This window comes from Mastacembelus armatus, chromosome 3 (genome assembly GCF_900324485.2).
Source record: "Mastacembelus armatus chromosome 3, fMasArm1.2, whole genome shotgun sequence".
NCBI lineage: Eukaryota > Metazoa > Chordata > Actinopteri > Synbranchiformes > Mastacembelidae > Mastacembelus > Mastacembelus armatus.
In genome coordinates this window covers 23,740,242-23,766,397 of record NC_046635.1, presented here as the reverse complement: position 1 = coordinate 23,766,397, position 26,156 = coordinate 23,740,242, and the positions used below count along the sequence as shown (strand labels likewise).

The following is a 26,156-nucleotide window of genomic DNA, read 5'->3' as shown; positions in this document are numbered from 1 at the left end:
AGATCTCTGTCCACTACAAAACTTCAAGAAGAAGCCACAAGTAACTGTAATCCCAGTGCACTGAATCTGCATTGATGTTATTAAAATTAATTAATGGCCAGTGGGAGGTTTTTGACCTAGAAAGACTGCAATATGAAACTGAGGCGATAAAACTTGAATGTAAAGTTGTACATGGCCTGTTATTGAGTTTGACCTAATTTATCTACTCTGGATTCTGCCCAATGTACATTTATGTGGCTGTTAGTTTCCACTTTCTCCTTTTTTGGCGTTATTTGAAAGGCATGAGTCTTTGGTCTTTTTCAGCAATAGATGTAAAGATTTAAACCTAGGATTTTGCCACTGCATCAGTTTAAAACTATATGCACTGCTCGGTTTTCATTTATAAGTGGGTTCTCTAAGCTCCAGGCTGCCGACTCTGATTTGCAGGACAGGCATGATAGCTAGATTGGTTGAAAATGTTCATTGTTGGGTGAAGGACAAGGTCTTGGGCACTTGTGAAGCACACTGAGCTAAGAGGACACACACCACACACCAGAAGCCAACAAGTATTTTAAAATTCAGTTACTTTTGAAGCACTTTAACATTTATTTTTTGGACACGTGATTAGAACAAAGTCATTCGGAATTTCCCAGGATTGATGTCAGTTTTGTTTTTTTTATGTAAACACTTACTTTGTACGTCACCAAACTAAGGTGTGTTATGACCCTGTAAATGACATAAACATCAAAACTATGCTGTGAACGGGCATGTAGATCATGTTGATGTGGGGTGGACTTAGGTTAGACCATATATAAATATGACACTTTTTTCCTGAAGTGTGTTGGTTTTGAAATGCACAGATTTTTCAATGGTCTCCTAGAAACTACCTGACCCTTGACCTGCACCTAATACGAGCTTTTGTTTTAGTATTTAAGAAACATGAAGTCTCTGAGCAAGTGGTGCTGACAGAAAAGATTGTTTATGCCATCATGTGCCTCCAGTCGCCTCTGACCTACTCATTTTTTACTGTTCCTATCACCAATTCATTTTTTTCATGTGCATGTTGTAATATGATCTGATCTACAGTAAAATGAACATCTCTCTCTTCACTTAGCTTCCTGCTTACATTACAATTGATCATCATCCCATCACAACATGAGATGATGGGAACATATTTAGTAGATGTACAGGCATCGATTGTAAGAAAACAGCTGAACATTTCTATGGAGGTTTTTGATTTCTTGATTCAACTTGCAGTTCCTTTACAATTGGCAATTCAATATTTAATTTGCTCATGCAGTTTGAAAATGCATTTTACAATTGACAATTTAATGTGCAAAGTGGCAATTTGGTGCTCAATTCACTTTGAAATATTTTGCTTCAAACTTAAAGCTAAATCAGTTGCATGTCATATTGCCATCAGTTTCTTGCTTCTTCAATTTGCAATTAATTTTGCAGTTCAGTTCGATATGCAATTATGCACACACCGATAAAACAAAGATATGTAATACTGAATGTAAATAAAAACTTGTACAAGGAAAGATCACAGGACACTGCAGAATTTTTGGTTTTGTCAGAATACATTCAGGGCTGTCAAAAGAGCACTTTCCTAGAATCATTACAGCTGTTCCTGCAGCTTTTATTGGATTCAAACAAGTGTTTACATGCCTGTGACATTGATCTTAGTTGTATGAACCTTTATCGAAGGAGGATTATTGAATCATGTGCAGTGGTTGGTTCCACCAAGAATACAGATCTCTTCACAGACAAAGCCACAAATTTACAGTTATAAGTGCGAGAAAAGTATTTAGCTCATATACTAGTCACAGCCTCTCCTCTGCATTTGTTCATATTGGGGAATTCTAGGGTGTAGGAGACAGTCTGATTAATGAGTTGTGACGCTAATCCTGTTCATCCTTCCATTCATGCTGCAGTCACATTGTTATTATGGCTTATTTTGATAGCCAGGGAACCTGTGGAAGCCATAACAGGTCCATTCACAACCCTGCCTTGGTGCATCACCGCTCCTATACCAGCACTGAGGGCATTTTGTCTCTGATCTATTGCTCCATTTGTAACGGCTGTGCACTTGAACGAGACTGATGCTGGGCTTCTTTGTGGCCTTTCTGCAGCAGAGGAAGAAGAACATTTTCTGTTAGTAGCACTTCAGAGGTAGTTTCTGCCATGATGGAGACTCTGCTGGCTGGCTGCACCTCGTGTTTTGGGCGGAGTTAATGGGTTGTGTAATCTGTATAAGCAGGTGTTGGGTGGCCATAGGGTGAGCTTAATGGATGCTATTTCTCAAGGTTCTTCTGTTACCAGAGAAGGAAACAGTTTGTTTTGGATATATGGTCCTTTCTGTAATTACATGGACTAGGTTGTTGTTCACACATCTTGTTATGTCAGGTTTCAGTGTATAGTGTCTTATAAAGGTAATAGCTGGTAAAGTTAGTCAAGATAAGAATGTTATTTTTGATGGTATAACTTGGTGCAGATTTTTAGCCAGTATTAACCGGCCAGTATTGATAATGTGTGATAAAACCAATGAATTCAGAAAGATTAATTTCACTTGTGCCCATTCCTCTATTAAGTAAACCAAAATACTAATATTGGCTTCTGTTTAGTTTAATTAAATTAGAATATAAATCAGAGAGTCAAATGGAGAAAATTGTTTCCTGGTACTATGGAGAACAGATATGTGATCTGTATTAACAGACGTTTCTAATGCTAAAATAGAATCAAGTGACTTCCTGTCTTGTGAAAGAGTCTCTTGTAGTCATGAAAACAGAGAATAAACACCCCGCTCTGCAGCTTCACACAGCTTATACCCTCTTTTAACTCATTGTTTTAGTTTGGTTTGGTTTACTGTTTTGTTGTATTGCAATTTTCTCATTAACTCCCTAAATAAAACTTCAGTCAGATGGTCCTAGAAAACTAGCTCAAATATTTGTAATGATGCCTCTGGAACTATATGTTCTCCTTGATTGGTTCTTAAAGGGCTTCATGGTCTTATGCTAGTTTAGTTAACTGACATATGTCCAATGCATTAACCAATACGGTTATACGGCCTCTTGGATCCAGTGACACTTTGTCTTTTAGTTGTTTCAGATTGCAGGACAAAAACCTTTGGTGAGGCAACTCTTCGTTTTTATGCTTGAGGAACTGAGAACAGCTGAAAGTGCTGATGTTTTTAAATGCAAACCTAAACCCTAACTCTTTTGATTAGAATAGTATATTATTGTTATGGCATTGTATATTGTATTTTATTATGATTGTTATTATTTTAATTTTATTGTTTGGTTTATTTAATTATTTATTTTTACCTACTAGCCTTTTTCTGGCTTATTGCATGACCCTATATGAAAGATGCTATATAAATAAGAGTTTGACTGACTGTCTTATACGTTAGGTCTACTCAACTGGAAGAATGTTTGCTCCATTTGACTTAGCTTTATAGTCACACCAAGTACAGTGGGAGTATGTTGCCATGTTGCAGGTCCCTCCATGAATCCAAAGCAACCAGCAGAGCAATTTCATCCTCTGATGATGCAGTAAATCTGAATGATCTTCAGAAACAGAAGTGACCATTTTGCAGCAGGTTGAAAAATGATCCATTGGTAACAGTAGGTGGCTTTTTAAAAAATATTCTAATGGTTAAATCTAATGTGTTTTTCTGCCTGTTTGTCTTTGAGGTTAAGCTTGACCTGCACATTCATTGTATTTCACTGTGGATAAAAATAATGTTAGGCGTTTTAAGACAACACACACAGCTAAATACTGTGCTGAATGGGAGGATGTACTGTACCCTATATCTACTGTTTAATGTACTGACTCACTGATTACTCTTAACAGTCACGCCTCATTTACTACACACTTCCATGTGAACTATGTCAGTCTTCCCATGAACTGTTTTCATAGAGTTGTGTAGGAGGTACAAACATGAAATTGTAAATGTAATTATCCTAAAAACACCAACTTAGGAAACTTAAGTTAAAAACAGTCCAGAGATGTTTTACATGAAGAGAAATTATTTAAAGCTTTAATATAGTTGATGATAGGCTCCAGCAGATCCCCGTGACCCTGGTTAAGGAATAAGCGGGTATAGAAAATGGATTGATGGATGGATATAGTTGATGTAGGTGTAATATGTCTTACCTTGTTGGGAAAATTGTGGTGTCCTTAACAACTGCTGAGATGCTCTTGAGCTAGGAAAGTGACCATTACAGTGAAACGTGAAGCTGTTTGGGTTTCAGCGCATTATGATGTGTATGTGTAGAGAATGTTGGGACCGATAAAGGCCACAGAAACCTTCACCTGGATGAATAAACGTTATCAACTCTGTTCTCAATGGTGAAAAGAAATATGTAGCAATGTACCTACTTCCTGCTAATATTTTTTAAAATTGTGCAATGGGTTAGGTTATCTAGTGGTCAGAAAGATGTCATATAAGTGAAATGTCAATGGACCAATACCAGCAACACTCAACAATGATGTCAGCCTGGTTTGTTGAAGCACTACTGAATAAGACTCCACCCTATTCCTGCTCACATGTTGTGGTTTGGTCAAGGAGAGCACCAGCAGATGACAAGTATCCAGAATATCAAACTATCAGGAAAAAAAAAAGTGAGACTGTTGGGGACAGTATGTGTGAGTCTTCTCAGTAATACTTGTGCATGTGGTGAGGAAGCTACTCCCAGGCCCAGTGCACTTAAGGCAAGAGGATTAGACTCCAGAGTATTATTAGAGCTACTGATTATCCCCTTACCTGATCCGCCTAATTCTAGCTTGAGCCTATTTATTTAGCAAAAAAGTGGAAAAATGTTTGGATTTTGCTGCAGAAAGTGAATTGGCCTTGCTGTACTTTAGCACTCTGTTGAGTCTAACATTGACTCTTTTGCTGTTCTCTGCTGAACTCATTAGGTCCTGGCCTTTTGTTGCTGCCGCCCCCGCTGTGGGGTTCATGTGATTAATGCACTGGTGACCACTGAGGCCAGCAGCAAGGACTTCTTTTAGTGCCAGGGAACAGCAAACAAAAGAAAATTGTCTCTCCAAATAACTGAGGAGAATACAAGATCTCAAAGCGGACCAGTCCCTGGACTCGCTGATGAATGCAAGCAGGCCAATATCTCTTCAAGAAAATTTAGCAGGGAGGTTTCCAATCCATTTGTCTTCAAGTCTACAGCTGTAATACGTTTCTTTGGATGTAATTACACACCCACTGCGTCTGACCTTATGCCCAGAAAACGGCTTTGAGGTCTACGTCCCAGACTGGCAGTGGGGAGTCAAATGCAAACCTGAGCTGGTAAATCCTAGTGACTGACGTAGTGTATTTTGGCAGTTTACCTCTCACACCTTTTTGCTGGATGAAACCTTAATGATCAGAGGAGACAGGAACCTTAGAACTTACAAAAAGTTTGTCATCATTACTGTCATCACCAGCTAGAGTGTTGGTTGGATGATGAGGGCGTGTGTTCCTGTGTCTGATTCAGTGTGTATCTGCTCTGTACTCATGCACTATTAACCCCCCACACAGTGTTGGGACCACTGCCAAGGTCAGGCTTAACTGTCACCTTGTCAACAACAGTGTTTTTTTTTATGCTGCTAGAGCTGACATATATATATATATATTGTCTAGTGTATTATCCAGATCATTTCTCTGGATGAGCACAGTTTTAAAAAATCTGCTTATAATGCAGATAATAGCCAATCAGATTGTCAGATGATTTGGTCACATGTCTCTGTGTTTGGTGAATAATTGGGAATAGCATTATTATCTAGCAATTGAGGCTGTTCCTTGTCATTATAAGTTATGAAAACTGTCCCTTTAGAGTTAAGTCTGTTACGGTTTTGGCTGCACATTTGAGAGTAGCTTATTCATTTTCTTGCTACAAGTTAAAAAGATTGATACCATTTAATAATGTTACAGCTGTTAGCATAGCAGAATGACAGGGGACAAGATATATGGTGTTAATTACAGAACTTTAGGTGCTAATCGGTGGACTTAGTTACTTTTGACCAGAGCCATGCTAACCATTTCCCACTTTAAGTACTTCTTAGAACTTAAGCTTACTGTATATATTGTATTAATATTGAATTTTATATTGAAGTAACTGCCAGTGGTGGTGGTATTTACAGCTGTTCTGCCAATGGTTTATTAATGTCTGTGAAAAGATGGTCAGTGGGAGATATTGTCACAATGACAAATTTCTTACTCTCTGAATTACATTAATTGGAACTGTTATCCTTGCTTGAAATGAAAGAATATAGTGTGAATGTGACATTGAGTACAACAGGTCAATTATTTGGATTGGGCAAATTAGTTTATACTTTCTGTCAGTCTTCCCATCTAACACAGAGAGACTTATAAAACCAGCCATAGCAGACAGACAGTTTCAGTGAAAAAGCCCTGAAATTGCCTACCCACTATACGCTACCTGTGCAGTGCCAAACAACAAATATAGCAACATGCAGGTGAACACATCGCAGCATCTAAAGTGCCAGATATTTACTTCATAAGTTGGTGGAGAGCAAAGCAGACTTAACTTGAGAGTGAATATTACGGTTTGCTCAGTTACTGCTCCTAAATAAGCAGCTGTTATTAAGTTAATATGTTAGCTGTATTAACTTAATAAGCAGTTATTATGTTTATGTTGAGTTTACAGTTTGTTGCACAGCCAAAAAATAATTCGGCTCTAATACATGACATTGTTTTGTATCAGAATATGTATATGCAGTGGCTATAATCTCGATTTTGCTCTTCTTTTTACAGTGTCCTGGGACATGAAACTCAATCCACAGCAAGCTCCAGTCTATGTGAGTATCAGTATTCATAGACGTAAAGAAGCTGTCTCTCCAGTTATTTTTCATTTTTTTACTTAGCACCTCACACCTCTTCCTACACAGGTATTTTTCATTTTGCCTCTTTAGATCTGTGTGGGTGTGGTACAGATTGTTTTGCACCTGTTTTAGTGCGGGGCAACTTAAACCTTCACCATTGTTATTATAATTATTAGTATATAGACTTTGATGACTTCATGTAATTCCTGTTATAGCTCCACCTGATTTCAGCCTGACAGCAGTTCTAATTACCTGTACACTACTGTGTGGGTGTGAGCACAACATCAAACTGCATGCAGATCAACTGACTGTTTAATATTTGCTTAATGGAGAATATGCATAATGGTTTGTGCTATTCTGTCCTCTGTTGTGTATTTTAGTAGTTATGAGTTAGATGAAATAGGAACCCCTTGATAGCCTAGCGATATGGAAAAATTAAACCGGTATAATTTATTAGGAAATTAACAACATGAGACATTAGGGAGTCTGGTGGTCTAATGTTCAAGTTTACCACCAAAAAAAAAAGAAAGAAAAATGTCAAAAAATGATCCTAAAAAGGACACGCTGACATATTTTTGTGTATGTACAGGGTCTGCTGGTTTGGAGGATGTTTGACAGTGAAGTTAGTTTATTCCTTAAAGAACTGAGCGAGATCCACATTTAGATGTGGAAGTTGAATTTATCAAGCCCCAAACAAATTTCTGTTACCTTTTCAGTCATGAGGTTTACAGTCCAATTATGCATCTGATTACATTAATTGATACAATAAGTTATCTTTAATTTTTTGATATATAATCTACAGTTTCTATCCATATTCTAACCACTTATCTTAGTCTCACAGGTCTAAGCAAACACAGTGACCATGTTATTACTTACATCCTTCGCCTGTCAACCTTCTCTAGGTGTTGGAGATCTCCAGACTCTCCCTGGAGAGTGTATTTTACCTTATTTTATCTTATTAAGCTCACTTGTGAATGAAGCCTCAATATACTGTACCTGATTTTCCTCTATAAGTGGATGAAGTAAGTCACTATTCCCAGGAATACACCATGGCCTCAGGCAATTGATGATCATGTCACTTTTCATATAGCTTTTAAAAATACACATTAAAAGGGCTCAGCCATCTACTTAGAATGGCTAAGAATGGTGATTTAGAGAAAGTGGAGAGGGGTATATGATTTGTTGCAGAATCTCTTTAAAAATAAGTTTTCTTTCAATAATGGTTCTGACTGTGAATAGACAATGTTTACATTTTTGGCACTTAGCAAACAATGTTTTCCAGAGTGGCTTTTAAATAAAGGAGCAGGTAGGGGATTCAGTCTCTAACAATGGACACTTGACTGTGGGCATAACAGCAGTTATGATCAAATCGGTAACCTCTCCACCATGCGATGGATCTAGCTATCCTGCTGCAGGGACTGAAGATATGGTAGATGTCAGTGGCATTTGTAAATAGAAAGTTGTGTGTAGTTTAATTAGTAAATGCTCTGGAAATGTCACGTATCAATGCAGTATGTGAACAGGAGCTGTTTCATGTGAATCTCTTTCCCAGCTTGCCAACAAACCGGTAGGATTTTCATAAACTGTCTAGTGGGAACAAAAGCAGCATTGTTTCTGTGTAAACCATATTAAAAGTTGCAAGATTTTGCTTCCAAGAAAACCCTGTGATATTACATGATGTTATGTTAGCTTCACTCACTGGTTTAAAAAAAAAAACAACAAAAAACATACAATACAAGGGCAATTCCAGTCCTCAGCGGCCACTGCGCTGCTTGTTTTCCAACTATCCCTGCCCTCCCCACTGTTAAATACCTGGATCTGATGTATTTAGTCAATCATAAGCTGAAAGATACCATCTCAGGCAAGGGGAGTGGCAGAAGACAAAGTGAACTGATATCTTCCAGCTTCTGATTGACTAAAAGTACCTGATTCCTGTAATCAGCAATGGGCAGGCCAGGGAATGTTGGGAAAACAAGGAGAGCGGTGGCTTATAAGAAGAACATGAGTTGCACCCCTGCCATAAACATTTAACTTTATGTGACCCTTGATGTTTTGTTCATAGCATGTTTTCTTTTTAGTTTAATGATGACATTTCCTATTTAACATGACTGAGTAAAAGTTAGAAAAGATTGGGTTTATGTAGAGTACAGTATTTTTTACTGAGAAAATATCTTAATGGTGGCATGGAATGTCTGGACAATTTCTTTAGCTGCTGATGTGAAGCAGGCATCTACACTGAGCTGCTTACAGTCAGAAACCCACCTAGGGGGATAAATATTCATTTAAACTGCTAAATGAATTTTATAATCATCATCAAAAGGTGCTTTGTGAGAACAGACATTAGCACAATGTTAAAACTACACAGGGGGCTGCATTGGTGAGGGTGTGTTGTTTTGTGTACCGCTGAGCAAGATGTCCTATTGGATGAACACAGTTCATGTGGGGTATAGCTTATTTAACACCAAAACATATCACAATGCTTTGTAATACCCACTTTGAAAAGTTACGGCATTGGCATCAGTTTTATCTGTAGCTGTGACAATGTTGAGGTAAACAGCAGAAATACACCATTCAAGCTATTTTTAACAGATGATGTCACGTTGCTGCAGGAATGACCCCTCAAAGGCTCATCCAAATGAGTGAGAAGGTGTTTTTCACACATAGTGAAAGTTGTTCTGAGTACTGCCTAAAACCAGCCAATGCCTTAACTAAATAGCTTAAGCCAGTACAGTTGCAGGATGTGAGAAAAGGACTATACTCACACATGAACATTTAAAAAGAGGAGGGGGGTTGGGTTCATACCCTCCAGCTGTTCTTTTGATGTTACTTAAAAGCTGCCTGTTCCCTGTTGAAGCGCCATGATTAGCAGGTCAATACCACAGCAGGTCACTTTGTTAAATACTTATTACCAGCAGAGAGCTAAAAGACATCCATTTGTGCACATCAGTGTTGAAATCACCAGATTATTTTACTGAATTAAGCCAGACACAAGAGTCACTTACAGTTTTGCTGTTTTGCATTTTAGTTATTGCTATTATTAGGCTCATTGCCAGCAGTTTCAGACTGTGTGCTTGGTTGCATGTTTTACAAAGGTAGCTGTGTGCAGCTGTCTTTCCTGCCAGTTCCTGCAGATGTTTCACATCTGTTTCTCTACTCCCTGCCACCACATTTGCCTCCAAACGATTGACAGTTAATTTATTCTAATATTCTATTGTTCTCTTTCCTCGCTCTTGTATTTAAATAACTGAAGTCATATGGCACAGCTTCTTTACAGCAGTTGTAACTGAGGAGGTCAAAAGTAACAGGAGCACAGTGAAAGCATAATATGTAGACATGATTTTCTGAAATGAAGTTTGGGGAAAAAAACAGTTTTGGATATAACTACAATATTTAGAATGGACAGATATTAATTTAGACAAAATAAGAGCCTGTTGTGTTGCTGTCAGAAATCATTTTAGCAGCTCTTTGTTGAGACTGAAGTGATTTGCCACTTGCCTTCAGCAGTAGAGAAAAAAACCACTTCTCCTTTTGCTTCTCTATTGTTCAATAGGAGGAGGTGAAACCCATTTCACACTAATACACTTTCATTTTCACATGGCTTGCAAAGTCACAAATCTACTGAGGTTCCAATCTGCTCAGTTGCACCAAACCCTAATTTCCAATCTGAGTTTGGGATAAGAGATGAGTTTTTAATGGAGAGAATGTAATGCCTGCTGGCTTCCACCCATCTATAACTCATTTACACCAATGCCTCTGCTGTGCTTATTAAAGCGGAGACTCTTCGTGCATAGCAAAGCCTACATCCTTCATGCGGCTAGTCAGTGTATTTGGTGTTGAATCTCCGAAGGTTTCTGTAGCTGTCTCTTTTCTTTGGCCTCTGGGCTATGTGCTTGTCTTTCCCTTTCACGTTGCTCAGCAGTAGCGTAACAGACTTGCCTATTCCAAAACTGCTGGTTAGCCTTGTTGCCGTTAACCTGCAGATCCCCCTGTATGGAACAAGCCCTGAGGTCACCACGAAAAAACGCCTTTAATTCTCACTGTGAGGTTCTTCTCAACACTGGCCTTCACTGGTCGCTATGTCATGCTGTTCATGTTGGACAGACTGGTGAAAAGACTGCAACACTAGTCAGATTAAGTGGGATGAAATGTTCCATTATCCCTCCTCGGTGTCAACAAGCTGCAGTCCCCCCAGTGGAAAACAGCTAATTTTGAACAATATCCCTATTTTTTGTTGCTTCTCCTCCTCCTCCGTCTGTCCTCAGATGACACCACATCATATCCCACACCACATCATATCCCACAACACAGGGCCACAACAAATTCAATTGTCACTTTGGAGAAAGCAAACTTCCCAGTAAACTGTGCATAATTGTATTTTCATACTGAAATATCAGCACAATGGTAAGACACATTTTGTAACTACTTTTGTACGCTATTGAAGGACAAAATGTAGCCAAGTGATTTTAAGCAGAATTTTCCTTCTAAAATCACAAACGACCATCTTCTAAAAGTCCGATCCCATCTGCTACATCTGTGGAGTTTTCTGTTCTTACATGGCACATGTGCATGTTACCATGAAAAAATGAAAAAAGTGGCAGATTTCTCTAAATTCTAAGTTAATTCTGAGAGAATGTGGCCTTACTTCAGACAGCGGTAGATAAATTCAAACTTTTCAATTCTAGCCAGTGTCAAAGTAATGTAGTTGCTAATTTACTTGCTTACTACCATAGGCTGTAAACTAGCTTTTAAACTACATTTGCTAATGGTTTCTGCTATGTTGTAGCAGACAGACACCCCCAGTGCTTTGGTTTGTGTTACAAAACTACACCACACCCCAGTGTCTTTCAATGTGGAGTATTACTCTTACTACAGGCCATACACTACAATGTGTGCTACAGTCCAGTGCACACCAGGATCCATTAGTTTGGAGTTTTGCACCAGTAAACTGTAATACATAGCTATAGAGAGTAAATTAGTCATCACCCAATGATTACTGTGTAGTTGCCAGTGAACAATTCTTTTAAGCCAAAGTTGTTTGTTGTCTTTCTCTGTGGTAACTTAACCCAACTGTATTTACTCAAAATGCCAGCAACAAGTCAAATTCCCCTCCATGTTTCATCACAGTCTGGTGTCCTCCAACTTGTTTATGAAGTGATGTGACATCAGTAAATCATTACCATATTAGCTATGAGGCATTAGTGTAACAGATGTAAACAGGTGTAGTCCTGTGAAGACCACCGGTCTCTGTGCAGCATTTTAGCCTGTGATCCTGTTAAGCTCTTTATATTCAGTTTGAAACTAGATCCAGTTGTGAAGGATTGTTGTTCATGCCTGGCATCAAGATCAGTCTTAAATGCGTCTCAAGTGACCAGCTGTGATTGGACTACCCTGTTCTGATCACATTTGATTTTAACTGTGGCTGAATAGATAAACTTGCAGTATTGTGCTACTAGAGAAAAGGATTGAGTTAGATTAGATCTGGTAGTTTTTGCTTCTTTTCTGAACACTGTAATCTAAATTGTCAGAGATACTGAGGCTATACACAGGCTGAATAGACTTTCCCTAATGATGTCAGGCATGAATTTGTAATCTTGAACATTTTCGTTCTCATACTGCACCATAAATGGATACATGCTTCCGTAACCACCTCCTCATGGGCCTTGTAAATCACATCCAAATAAAATTCTTAGTTATTTAGAGCTGCCTGCTTTTTCCTGAATCAGCCAAGTTGCGTTTTAGCAGGTTTGAGCAGGGTCTATGTTCCTCTTCATTAAGCCCCAGTTAAAAAAAAAAAAAAAAAAAAAAAGTGCTTGTTTTACAGAACAAGTTAGTTTTTCTTAAAATAAACTTATTGCAGTAACACTATTGGCAGAGGTTCAACATTACACCAGCTTTCCTGGTCAGAAAGTACTGTACAACAGGTCTCATGCAAAAACCAGTTATATAAACAGCATTCACCTTTATTCAGTCTCTCTCTAAATGCCATTTTTTCTGTATTTCTTTTTGCTTTGTGCTTTTCTATTGGGATTCCTGTTACTTTGTCTGTCTTTATAGGGGCGGTGTGTTATCACAGTGCAGCTCACTGAGGAAGAGCTGGCTCTGGATGAGGAGGGTGTGGACTACTTCCTGCTGTTTGCTGGCAGCACACAAAGACACCTGACCAGCACCCTAAGGAGCAGTCATGACACCTTGCAGGCACTTTGTCCTGGTAAGCTACCTCACCCACAATGCCTTGCAGCTTCCCTGTCACCTCTAATGGACCTGTGGAAAGGCAGCTCCACCTACAGTATTTAGGCTCATTCTATTTTTATTTCTGCCCTCTTGTTTGCCTGTGGTAACTGTTAGCACAATCCTTTAACCCCTTATTCACCCCTATTAATATGAGTTAACAAAAACCATACAAAAATAAGTTTTATTCAGTGCAGCATCTTTGCAAATTTAAAATGTGTAAATGAATTTCTCAGTACGGCCTTAAAATTATAATCATATTTACTGAAAAATGTAAAAAGTAGTTAATTCTCTGTACCCATTGTACTATAAAACTAAATTTACATAAAGAGGGTGCCAAAGCCTTAATATCAAAGACTGTTTAAAACAATAATTTTATTCAAAAAGAGCATGGTGATAGTCTGCCCTTACATCACACAGAAAGCATGGGGCAGTCAGGAGTTATAGACCAGAAAGAAAGCAATAAATGATTAATCATCCACCACTGCCCTAATTTTTAAACTAACATTTTAATGTGTTTTGAAGGATGGAAATCATGTCACTTTAGGTTTTCTAGAGCCTGGCTCATTTATCATTCCCCTTGGATTCCTACTTAGTCTACTTTAATGCATTTAATGTATTTATCCAGCGCTGTTACTCAGACATACAATGCTTCCACTGAAGTGAATGAGCAATAACAGGTAGCATGCAGATCAAGAATTAAATGTCACTATGTACAGAAAGTACTTACTAAAATACATAATAGTAAGAAAGTCTTTCACACCTTCATCTCCATCAGGGTGTGCTATTGTAATGGTCTTTTGTCTGGTCTTCTCAAAAAGATTTGTAGGCAACTTCATCTTGTTCAGAATGCTGCTGCTAGAGTTTTAACAAGGACCAGCAGAACCAAGCATATCACTCCTGTTTTCAAATCATTATTCTGGCTACCCGTACAGAATATATCTTAAAGTCGTACAGCTAGTTTATAAATAACTCAGTTATATGGGGTCAAACTACATTTCTGATGTCCTTGAAGAACATAAACCCTCCAGGGGTCTTAGATTTCCTAGAAGCAGTCAGATTGTAGAATGTCGAGTCAGATCCAAACACGATGAAGCTGCTTTTAGCTCCTATGCTGCAAAGACATAGAACCAGCTTCCTAATGACCTTAAATGTGCCCCCACATTTAGTCAAATCTAAACTGAAAACAGTTTTTTGTGGCATTGATTGATTGGATTTTCTGCTGCACTTTTTCCTCAGTTGCAGTCATGGCAAGTTAAGTTATTACTGGGCTTTAGCTGCACTATAGCTGTGTTTGTTCTTTTATCTTTGTTTTTTATTTGTTTTTATTTATTTTGTTTCATTTTAACATTTTTAATAACATTTTATTTTGTCTGAATTGATTTTTGGATTATTGCTTTTAATGTTACTGTTTCCTTTGCCTCGGTAAAGCACTTTGAATTGCCTGAGGTTGAAATGGGCAACATAATAAAGCTGGCTTGCAACCTGGTATTAAACTTGGATGCTAGAAAAATTTGGGAAAGGCATCAAATCTGAGCTGAAGGGAAAATATGAAAGGTTTTGTTTAACTTGTTTACCGCAAGTGCCTTCTAGACAGGGAGAAAAAAAATTCAGAACATGATAAACTCTGTTGTCTTGTTAAGAGCTTGAGTGAGCTTCAGACGTGTGTGTGTGTGTGTGTGTGTGTGTGTGTGTGTGCGCGTGCGCGTGCGTGTGTGTGTGTGTGTGTGTGTGTGTTTATATATGTGGGTGGGGGGAGTTACTTTACTACCAGATTAGCTCTGCTTCACTGCTTCCTCCAGCAGGACTCTGAGCTCCAAAGGCTCAGTCTTGTGACCGAACAGAAGGTCGCGGGACAGAATTCTCAGGTGGCCTGGGAAAATTGTTGCATATACACTAAATGAGTTCTTTAGCTTGGAGGGAAGTGACCGTGACCATTTGGACCTTAATATTTCATGAGCTGACCAGTAGTCAACTATGTTTGTAGAGGCATACAAGATTGGTAGTGAATGAAAGAAGCGTCTAGTCTTGTACTAATATTGTTCCAGATGCAGAGGGCGCTCTAGAGGTTCAGCTCTAATTGATTTCTTTTTACAGTCCTGCATCCACAAGCATGACTTGATATTTCAGTATACATTAATGTAATGGGACAAGTAATGCCATTCAGATGAAGAGCAGGGAATCTCTGGAGCCTTTACTCCCTGTTAGTTGTTTTGATGTTCGCCATGTATGTGTACTAAACTCATTTGCATAAACTTTCATTTAATGGGAACCACGTTGTGCTGTTAATTATCCAGTAGCTCAGGTTTGATTTGTGACTGCTGAAAGGGTATTAACAGGATAAACTGAAACATATTTTATTAATTAAAATAATGTTATGATTTATTTTTATTACTGTAGATGGATTTAGATCAGCAGTGCAAGTTTACATCCTACATTTGTAGCTGATTACTGTTTACTACTGATAAATGGTTCATATCTTATGGATTTGTGATGAATATTTATTCATTTATTTTTGGTTCAGTGTATATTTTGTATTGTGACTATATGATCATGCCTTCTGCATGAACCTGGTGACAGCACAGAAGATTTGAGATCATTGTTAAACATTTGATTCAGTTACTAGTCACAAAATACAACTACTTAATTATATAGTGAAATGAAACTAATGCAGGTACTTTTGGAGTTGCTACGAATAGCAATAACAGTGGCTTCATTGTCCCAATAAATGATTGTGATGTGACAGTGAGTCAGAATGCACATTACCAGGACTCAGTTAATCATTCATGAATTATCTATTACTCATTAATTTTATTATTTACATTTATTTTTCTCCTGGGATATGGAAAAATGAAAACAGTTTGTGAATGTGGTCTGGAAACAATACAACATGTGAGAAAGGTTTATTGGATAAATCTTGTGAGACTTAGCGCTGCTATCATGGTATGTAAGGACCAGGCATTCAGGCTGTTCAGTATCTACTTTGCTTTCCAGCTTTTTGTCTCCTGTGATATCAGGATTTTTATTATCACTTATTAATTTAGCAATTGTTGTTGTTATATTTCCCCTGATGCATTGTGTTGATGCATGCTATGACTTCAATATAACTAAAACACCTTGCTACCTGCAGCTAGCTACCAGCTATCGAAGACAGAGAGGTAATACATTGTTTATGCCCAAAACACTCTTAACATTATAAAAGTCCATTTTTAACCACATCAAGTACACCAACAGACTGACATCCCTGACAATAATATGTTTGATGTTTTTCTGAAAAAAGTTTATAAAAACTTTAAAATAATTTTTTCCTTTCTTCCTCTTTCTTTCCTTGTATTGTCTTATAGCTCATGACTGCTGTGAGGTGGTGTTGGTCACCTTGTGTTCTGTTAGCCAAAATGTTCCTGTGGCCCCTGCAAACCTAAAGCCCTGTCTGGGTCGTGTGGCTCCGTTGGCTGAGCATCGGTTCAGCTTTGTCCAGGATTTGGCTTTTGACATGGCCCAGTTCCTGGTGAGCAACAAGACGAGTCATTTCTGTTTTCTAAATGAGTGGTAAAATAAGCACAAAAACTGAGCCTTGCTGCAGAACAGGAGAAAAGTGGCTACCAATGATTACAAGTGATACAGGACAGAGTGACAATACAATAAAAGATTGGTCATGTTTATTTTTTCTTCCCTGACTTGACCGTGTGTCTCAGTCTTTGGTTTTCAATTAATTCTTTGCACACAGTTTATCATCCCAGAAAAATTTGATATTGAGTTTGTTTTGCCAGGGAGGAGGACAAGATAAAATAATTGCTGTGAGCAGTCAAATTTAAACCTTCTCATGGCTTGTTTTTGTCAACACAGTGCTTCCCCAGATTGGCTTACTACTGATAAACACATGTAGATGTGAATTTCTACATTTACATCTTATATTTTAGGTATTTACTTAATGCTCTTATGCCGAGCATCTAAGACCCAACTCTTCCTCTGTATGTGTTGGGTCATCTTTGTTATCACCTATCATACAGGTGAGCATGGCAGGCCGCACTGATGGTCTTGATGGGGCGCTACTGCTGGATGAGTGTCAGATTCCCCTGGAGGAGTGTGAACGTCTGGATGAGAACCTGGCACTGGCCCTACATCACCTTGTACTGCCTCCAGGATGGAGTTTACTGGGCAACAAACTAACCACTGGTGAGACTGGAGTACAGTGGGGTGTCTGTAGCATGTAATTTTCTCACACGGTATTCAGAAAGTGTATCTGCACAAACATACTGACAAATAATAGTTCTACAGAATGTGTCAACACAAAGTATGACTCTGTTTGCATGTTTGTTTGTGTGTCATAGGGTATCATTCATGTTCTAACCAATTATCAATGAAACTAGGAAAAGTGATCACTAAGCATTTTCAGAACAATGCTGCCTGGTCCAAGTGTGGTTACTGGTCAAGCATTGCATTGTTACTGATTGGTGCAGAGAAGTGCATGTTGGTACATATGATACTGTTTACTGTTTCAATGTTTTGTATTTGTATATTTCTACAGTGTATTTGTGTTTTCTGCTGCTAATTAATGGAAATGAATCCTTTTTAGCATCTACATTTACATCTACATCGCAACAGATTCATGTGTTTGCACCCTCTATACCACCACAATTACTGCAAGCACTAAAGTTGGGCTTATTCATTGTTGGCTGTCACGCTTTTGACAGATGATGGTAGTCTGTGAATATGGCATTTATTTTGTCTAAAACCACTAATCGGAAATCGGTTATTGCACAGCAATTTTTCCATCTCCAACAGGAATTACTTTCTAGCTTTTTATTTAAACAATCAAACTCGATGATTTCTTCATTAAATTGAATGCATAATTCAATAAAAGCAAAAAGCTTAAAAGTTGAATATTGGCTAGCTAGTTTGCCAAGCTGCATGTAGCAAGAGATATGCTGGGTAACTCCTCACTCTTGACCCTGTGTAAATAGATTGCTTTTATAAGTTCCTGGTCGGTTAGATGAAAACCTCTATTAGAAAGCAGCTCAGAATGCAGTCAAAACATGAGGATTTAGTGGAGATGTCTGGAACTAAAACTGATTTCACAGAGCAGATGCATGAGGCTTCTGCTTTTTTGTTTTTTTCCCCCAAAGCTCATTTTTGTTGGTGAGCAGCTGGTAAGAGCACATGCCAGAAAAGATGTCCAGCCCCCTGTTAAAACTGGACTAAATTTTGTGGAAAAATTAGTTTTGTATATTATAATGTTTGCTTTAATGGCATTAATGACTGGATTTGTAAGATGGTATGAGGTCTTCTGGACAGATTTCTGGGCAAAACTACCTAAAAATAAAATCCTTTACACACATTACATTGATATGCAGATTTACAACAGTGATGCTACCATGGTCATGAGGTGGCTTGTCTTTTGTCTATTACTTGGAATAATCCAGATTCTTAGTAGAGGTGTCCATTTTAAGAGAAAACTCATTGGACCAGCTTTTTTATATTCAAATAACCATGATCATCCAAAATGCAGGACAGATAAACTGAGCCTAGACTCATAGAATGTATAACAGCACAGTATGTGTGTAATTATTTTTGTAGAAAAGTATATCTGATGCCTTGACATAAAGGCATCAGATATACTTTTCTACAATAATTACAAGACATTTTTTTTTTTTTTTGCACATTAATTATGTGACAAGATATTAAAGGGCAAAATAATGGTTTGAAATTTCTTACATTTAGAGGCGTTTGTAATTAAAACTTAGATACGGCGCTTGTGCATGCAAGCTACAGAAGCTTAGCCTGTAGCTGACAGGGGACTTGAAATATAACACAAGTCAAGGCTACAGCTGTGACAGAGATAGCACATGGAGACCACCAGTGCTGTGGTTGTTTTGCCCACTTGTATTTTCTCTGACAAGTTTTTGATACCAGTGGAGATTGATAGTGAAGATAACACAATCAAGCTGAAGAAATGTTTGTGTGCTCCTTCCTAGTAATACACTCCTAGCAAAACCATCTGTGCTGCAAACCTTCTGCTGTGATCACTTCCTATATCACAATGAATCAGAGAATGTTAAGAGGGCAGTTGCAAGGGAATGTTGTCTTATGCAGATGATGTAGTTGGATGTAACTTCAATTATATAAATACAAGTTGAGCTACATTGCAGAGTAAATGGAACATTGTGTAAGGAAGTATAATGCACACATCTAGTGGAGTGGTGGTGATATCACCACCAGTACAGATTTATAGTTCTGCACTGGTGAAATCCAATGCAGAACTATAAATCAAATCGCACCCTGTAGGTGTCTGTAAAGGGACTGCTGCTAAACCCTTGCACCAAGTATTAAGAACATCAGAGCTGTGGACAAAAAAATAAGAACTTTTTACTTATCAGAGAAATGTAATCCAGCATTTGTGAACTTATAGCCAGTCTATGTTTGTATTTTTACACAGAAAATGACAGAATGATAAATCTTCTTGTAATAACCTGTTAGACATTGGTTGACACTGACAAAGTGAAAATAATAGAACTGAGTATCTCTGAGCTGCAGCCCAGCAAGACAGCACTTTGGGTTCTGAGAAATAGCTATGTCAGTCCAAGCAAACATACATTTTTATTAAAATGAAAGTGCCAATTTTCTCCAGTCATTGACTCTGATGAATTTAATCAGTTAAAGGAAGCCAAACGAGCTGATGGGGATGATAAACTCTGCGAGGTAATTGCTCTCTGTGAAGCAGCATAAACAAGACTTTTGGGAGTAGTTAGAGCACTGCCTCTGCCTCTGGCTGTTGTTAAGATAATAGCTTATGGTTTAACTTGGACTTGGATGTTAGACCAAACCAGTAGAACCAGCAGGATTCTACACATATCTTACAAAAAAAAAAAATGTTGCTGGAAAATTTACTAAGTATATAGTGGAGATTAAAAGTCCACCCACTCCTTAAAATGTTTTATTCATGTTGGTTTGAAGCCTGAAAACTAAACTCATCAACTCAAATTTCTTAGCAATGACCTCTCTCCCGATACGGAGATCCACTTGTGACTGTTGTGAAAAGTGATTGACTTTTTAGTGATGGACAGATGCACACACTCAGGCTCCTTTGCATTGAAGTCAGTTGTCATGTTGTTGATGTGGAAGGCGGCTTCCAGCTGCGGTGAGTGATGTATGCCCTAATAGGCTCTGCTTCACAATATGTCACCACTTCAATACAAGACGCTCAGCTGCAGTGAACTGTGGGGAGGGGAGAGGAGAGGAGAGGAGAGGAGTGCAACTCTGCACTCCATTATTCAGATGTGTCAGATGATGGATAGCAGCAGACTATAGGTGGAGGTGATGGTGGTTTATCTCAGTCATCCTTCACGCTGTGGACACGCAGCAGTTACTGATCTCACCATAGCCTGCCATTTATTGTCCTCAGCTCAGTTCACCTGGAAGAACTGTCCATGCCACTGAAATGGTGAGCAATGCCCGACAAATTCACCACAGTCAATTTATCTATAGCCTATGGTTTGTTAATCAGTACCAATGTGAAAGTTTGTGATGTGATCTTTAGTGTTCATACAGCTTTTGTGTTTACAGCTGGAACAGGTATTATATGTTTATTGTCCAATTAGTGACTGGCATTTTTGATTATTTATCAATTGTTCACATCATTCATTGAAAAGACAGTCTGACATGTTTATGTTTATTAGTAACAATATAGAGTGTACTCTGTTCAACATCTTGGTTTATTGTGTCAGCACAATTCCATTTTCTTTTTGATAAACATACAGTGGGTACGGAAAGTATTCAGACCCCTTTAAATTTTTCACTTTTTGTGTCATTGCAGCCATTTGCCAAAATCAAAAAAGTTCATTTTATTTCTCATTAATGTACACTCAGCACCCCATCTTGACAGAAAAAAAACAGAAATGTAGAAATTTTTGCAAATTTATTAAAAAAGAAAAACTGAAATATCACATGGTCATAAGTATTCAGACCCTTTGCAGTGACACTCATATTTAACTCACATGCTGTCCATTTCTTCTGATCCTCCTTGAGATGGTTCTGCTCCTTCATTGGAGTCCAGCTGTGTTTAATTAAACTGATTGGACTTGATTAGGAAAGGCACACACCTGTCTATATAAGACCTTACAGCTCACAGTGCATGTCAGAGCAAATGAGAATCATGAGGTCGAAGGAACTGCCCAAGGAGCTCAGAGACAGAATTGTGGCAAGGCACAGATCTGGCCAAGGATACAAAAGAATTTCTGCAGCACTCAAGGTTCCTAAGAGCACAGTGGCCTCCATAATCCTCAAATGGAAAAAATTTGGGACGACCAGAACTCTTCCTAGACCTGGCCGTCCAGCCAAACTGAGCAATCGTGGGAGAGGAGCCTTGGTGAGAGAGGTAAAGAAGAACCCAAAGATCACTGTAGCTGAGCTCCAGAGATGCTGTAGGGAGATGGGAGAAAGTTCCACAAAGTCAACTATCACTGCAGCCCTCCACCAGTTGGGGCTTTATGGCAGAGTGGCCCGACGGAAGCCTCTCCTCAGTGCAAGACACATGAAAGCCCGCATAGAGTTTGCCAAAAGACACATGAAGGACTCCCAGACTATGAGAAATAAGATTCTCTGGTCTGATGAGACCAAGATTGAATTTTTTGGCGTTAATTCTAAGCGGTATGTGTGGAGAAAACCAGGCACTGCTCATCACCTGCCCAATACAATCCCTACAGTGAAACATGGTGGTGGGAGCATCATGTTGTGGGGGTGTTTTTCAGCTGCAGGGACAGGACGACTGGTTGCAATTGAAGGAAAGATGAATGCGGCCAAGTACAGAGATATCCTGGAAGAAAACCTCTTCCAGAGTGCTCAGGACCTCAGACTGGGCCGAAGGTTCACCTTTCAACAGGACAATGACCCTAAGCACACAGCTAAAATAACAAAGGAGTGGCTTCGGAACAACTCTGTGACCGTTCTTGACTGGCCCAGCCAGAGCCCTGACCTAAACCCTATTGAGCATCTCTGGAGAGACCTGAAAATGGCTGTCCACCAACGTTCACCATCCAACCTGACAGAACTGGAGAGGATCTGCAAGGAAGAATGGCAGAGGATCCCCAAATCCAGGTGTGAAAAACTTGTTGCATCATTCCTAAGAAGACTCATGGCTGTACTAGCTCAAAAGGTGCTTCTACTCAATACTGAGCACAGGGTCTGAATACTTATGACCATGTGATATTTCAGTTTTTCTTTTTTAATAAATTTGCAAAAATTTCTACATTTCTGTTTTTTTTCTGTCAAGATGGGGTGCTGAGTGTACATTAATGAGAAATAAAATGAACTTTTTTGATTTTGGCAAATGGCTGCAATGACACAAAGAGTGAAAAATTTAAAGGGGTCTGAATACTTTCCGTACCCACTGTATGTATTGGACAAATTATTAGAGGTCATTTTGAATTTGTATAAATTTCTGCACAATGTTACTAGTTGGTTCATACATTTATAAGTCAGTATAGGTTCTGGTGAACCAATTGACCAGTTGACCTGGACGACCCTTATGCTACACTGCTAGCATTGCAAAAAAATCAAAATATATTTATGTAGACCAAAAAATGACATTTGTTAATTAAAATCAGTGACTAATCAAAAAAAAATAGGATTTTTATTCTTTGTTATAGTTAAAAATCAGTTACCTGAATAATTTGCCTGGACAAGACGTAAGACACTCATCTTAATGAAGCTAGCAGGCAGCCAGCTACCTAGGATCCCTCCAGCTGTGAAACTGCTTTGGTGACTCATGTTGACCCATCATATTGTGAAGCCACTTTATGTTAGTGATTCCCGTACTCCTGCAAATAGCTTTTAACTACATGTACATCCCAGCTGGGCCTTCCTAGTGCCATAGTACAAAAATGTTATGGCTGTTGTAGCAGCCAGGTTTGAGGGATAGCATCATACCCAGCAGTATAGCATTTCCTGCTGTTGTTTGGTGCCTCACATTCCAGGCGGCCACTTCTTTGCCAAGTGGAGCGTTAAATTTGACCAATTAGCCTGAGTTTCATCAGGGCTGGCTGGTCCAGACTGGCCCACAGTAAATGGGGTGAAACCTCTCAGCAGTACAACAAAAATCATCAAGCAACATTTACAATGGTGATTGTGTGTGCTGATAACAGAAACTAAAATGTGTTTTCTGTTCCGTTGACTGTTCTATTGATATTTTATATAATCTTAAATATCTAATTAATTGTATTGTATCACTATAAATAACCACAGATCAGGTTCTGTATGCATTTCAAGACATCTGCAAACTGAAGTTGAGAACACCGCACCATTTTGACCCCAATGGCATGTACAGTTGCCTAGAGTTTTAACTTATTAAGGTTTTTATAGCTCACTCTCCCACTCTTGTAAAAACGTTGTGTTCTTATCTCAGGATAGGCCTTTTAGGTGACAATAAATTTGCCAGTGGTCTAGGAGTTAAACATACTACTATTAAGAGAAAAGATTGTGCAACTCCTGTAGACTCAGAAATGTTTCAGTAACCTTTCCCACTGAGCACAGAGAGATGCAACTTGAAATGAGGAATTTCTGAAATAACCAACAGCCATTCAGCCTGGCTTTAATGCTGAAGGGAGCCTGGCTGGCAACCTGTTGCTTTGTGTCCCCATTACTCTCTTTGTGGACGTGTAAATGTGGGGTTCAGTGTTTGCGGTGTTTGATGGTGCTATTAGGCTCCTGTACTAGTTTAATTATGTGACACTGTAGTGTTGCCAAGCTGCGGCAAGTGATGGTATGTCAGCTACTGCACTATAAATTAGCCGCCTGGACTGTTGCTCTCTTCTATCTTTCTCTGTTTCATTCTTTTTTGTTTGTTCTTTTTTGTGTTTGTTTCTGTATTTCTCATGCTCTATTTCTTCCACAGACCTGAATCCTCAGGAGACGCTCCTGCATTTCTCAGCTCGTCGAGGTTTGTTTCGGGTGACGCATTTCTTGCTGCAGCAGTCAGGAGCCAGAGAAGCCCTACAACTGGTCAACAGACAAGGCCACACACCATCTGCCATTGCAGCTTCACGAGGACATGAACGCCTCCACGAGCTCCTCACAAAGTAAGTACAAAGCTGATATTGTTCTGTCAAAGGCTGTTCTTTTACGATAACACAGTATAATAGTAAAACTTTGCATTTCAATTCTTTTCAGTTGTATATTTCTTTCAAACCAATGAATAAAATGTATAGAAAATATGTACAGCACCGAAAGAGCAAATGAAAATTTTGTTTAATATAATGAATTTTGAAAAGCTTACAAACATGCATGACAATGCCACGTTAATATTATTTATTTTTATATTTCCATATTTGTTGTTTGGATTTATCAAATAGATATTTTACTTTCAGGGTAAAACAAATCTCTTCCAACAGCCACAGAAGGTCCCTAAGACAAAACTGTCTGTACAAATGGTGTCCACACTGTTTGACAGTGATATTAACTCTGAGTTTCAGTGAACATTGCCCTTTTCTCTGTACAAACACTCTCATGTCAACATATCAGAAGGGCAGATATTTTGGTTCCACCAGGCCATTTAGAGCAACGTTTGTGTGTTGTCTTCACAGAACAATAGAAGTATCTAAAGAACATCACCACAAAACCACAGTAGAGCCTAGCTTAGTAGTTTCAGCTACAGTCAGATAGTTAAGGGCAAATTGTAAAGCTGTGGGCTGCCAGTATTCTTCCGAGGGAATCCACAGGGATAGGAAACTATTCCACAAAACAATGATCTCTGCATCTACTGACCTGTAGTATCTCCTCCATAACACCACACTGTGCAACTTCAATGCAAACACATTGCTGTTGTCTCTGCAGAGTTTATTGGAAAGGGCATGTATGTGTTTTCTTTGCAGTTGTCAGGTATTATCCCTAATAGGGTCTTCTTTCTGAGTGACTGATGAGGTCAAATTTTTCTCATCCCTTTATAGTGAAACATTAAACTGCAGGGGAAAAACAGCTTTTTGGTAAATGGACTGAGACATAGCTTAAAGTTGAAATGAACCCCTTTTAAGCACTCTACTTATCTACTACAGAATAGTTTCACTTAGCTCAAAATGAAGATGCCATAACCTGAAAGATAACTACCATTTAGTGTGCTTGCTCATTGACAAGCATACACTAAAGTTGCTTTACAGCTTACAGCTCTCTCTTTATGTGTTGGTAATTACATTTCCCTCATGAAAAGTGAAGTCACTTACAGCCTTGCTGGTGACCTCAACCATTGGGCCTCGCAGCTAAAGCAATCCGCCCAGGATTACACAAACAGATCTGCCTGACTGGGAGGTGTCTCCCTATTACAGCACTATCGTTATGAACAGAAACGCAGCACATGCTTTTACCTTCAACACTGAAAGCAGATGCAGCAGGAGGGACTCAAGTTTTCTTAGAAAGTGTAAAGCTCTTTAAGTAAAGTATTCCAAGCTGCATTTTTTTACTAGGAAGGTAAGTAGCATTTTTTTGTTTGGCTTCCTGCATCTTTTTTTTTCTTTCATTACTTTATAACAGCATCACTATGGGTTACTTGAGTACCTGCTAAAAGGCTAGATGGACTAACAATCATCCTGGAACAGCCAGCACAATAATACTTAAGAAAAAGTGGGAAAATCGTCTGTTATCACTGTTAACGTATTCTCTTGAAAGCAGTTTGTGTTATGTATGTAGCCAGTCATGTTACAATCCCGGTGGGGTGATCTGAGCATTTATTTCACAACAGGGCTGACACGGACACAGACACGGGCAAAGGGACTGAGAGTGACCAGCTGCTCTCTACAGACGCCCAGGTCGTTTGCCACTTCCCTAGACTGAACACACATACTCTGACACTGAAAACCCACCCTGGTCACGAACTTCCAACCCTTCAGAGAAGTGTGGAGCAGCTGGTGCACTTGATATGTCATCTCCATGCCAAGGTGAGTCACACCACCCTGCCCTTTTAGTACGTTATCTCTACTAACATTGGCTTCATCCAGGAGCTCTGCTGCTGAACATTGTTGGATTGTTTGTCTTTTCATTGCCCTCATCTTTTAACCTTCAAGCTCAGTTTGCATAACCAGTGGAACACCTTATGCAATCATAGAGTTGGCAATTGATAAGAAATAGCA

General features: G+C 38.8%; 1 protein-coding gene across 9 annotated transcripts in view; it reads left to right on the top strand.

Moving 5' to 3' along the window:
- The window catches only part of akap13 (A-kinase anchoring protein 13), a 96,490-nt gene that overhangs the window by 8,698 nt on the left and 61,636 nt on the right, over positions 1-26,156 (top strand). For 6 of the 9 annotated variants that reach the window (XM_026294200.1, XM_026294199.1, XM_026294198.1 and 3 more), the window contains exons 1-7: positions 3,584-3,602; positions 6,749-6,792; positions 12,871-13,024; positions 16,389-16,552; positions 17,055-17,220; positions 23,933-24,116; positions 25,769-25,964. In XM_026294200.1, coding sequence (XP_026149985.1) covers position 3,602; positions 6,749-6,792; positions 12,871-13,024; positions 16,389-16,552; positions 17,055-17,220; positions 23,933-24,116; positions 25,769-25,964 — 909 coding nt within the window. In that variant the 5' untranslated portion in view covers positions 3,584-3,601. Of the gene's footprint in view, positions 1-3,583; positions 3,603-6,748; positions 6,793-12,870; positions 13,025-16,388; positions 16,553-17,054; positions 17,221-23,932; positions 24,117-25,369; positions 25,498-25,768; positions 25,965-26,156 lie in introns of those variants that run through there. The other 3 variants (XM_026294195.2, XM_026294196.1, XM_026294201.1) reach the window with 2 other exon arrangements.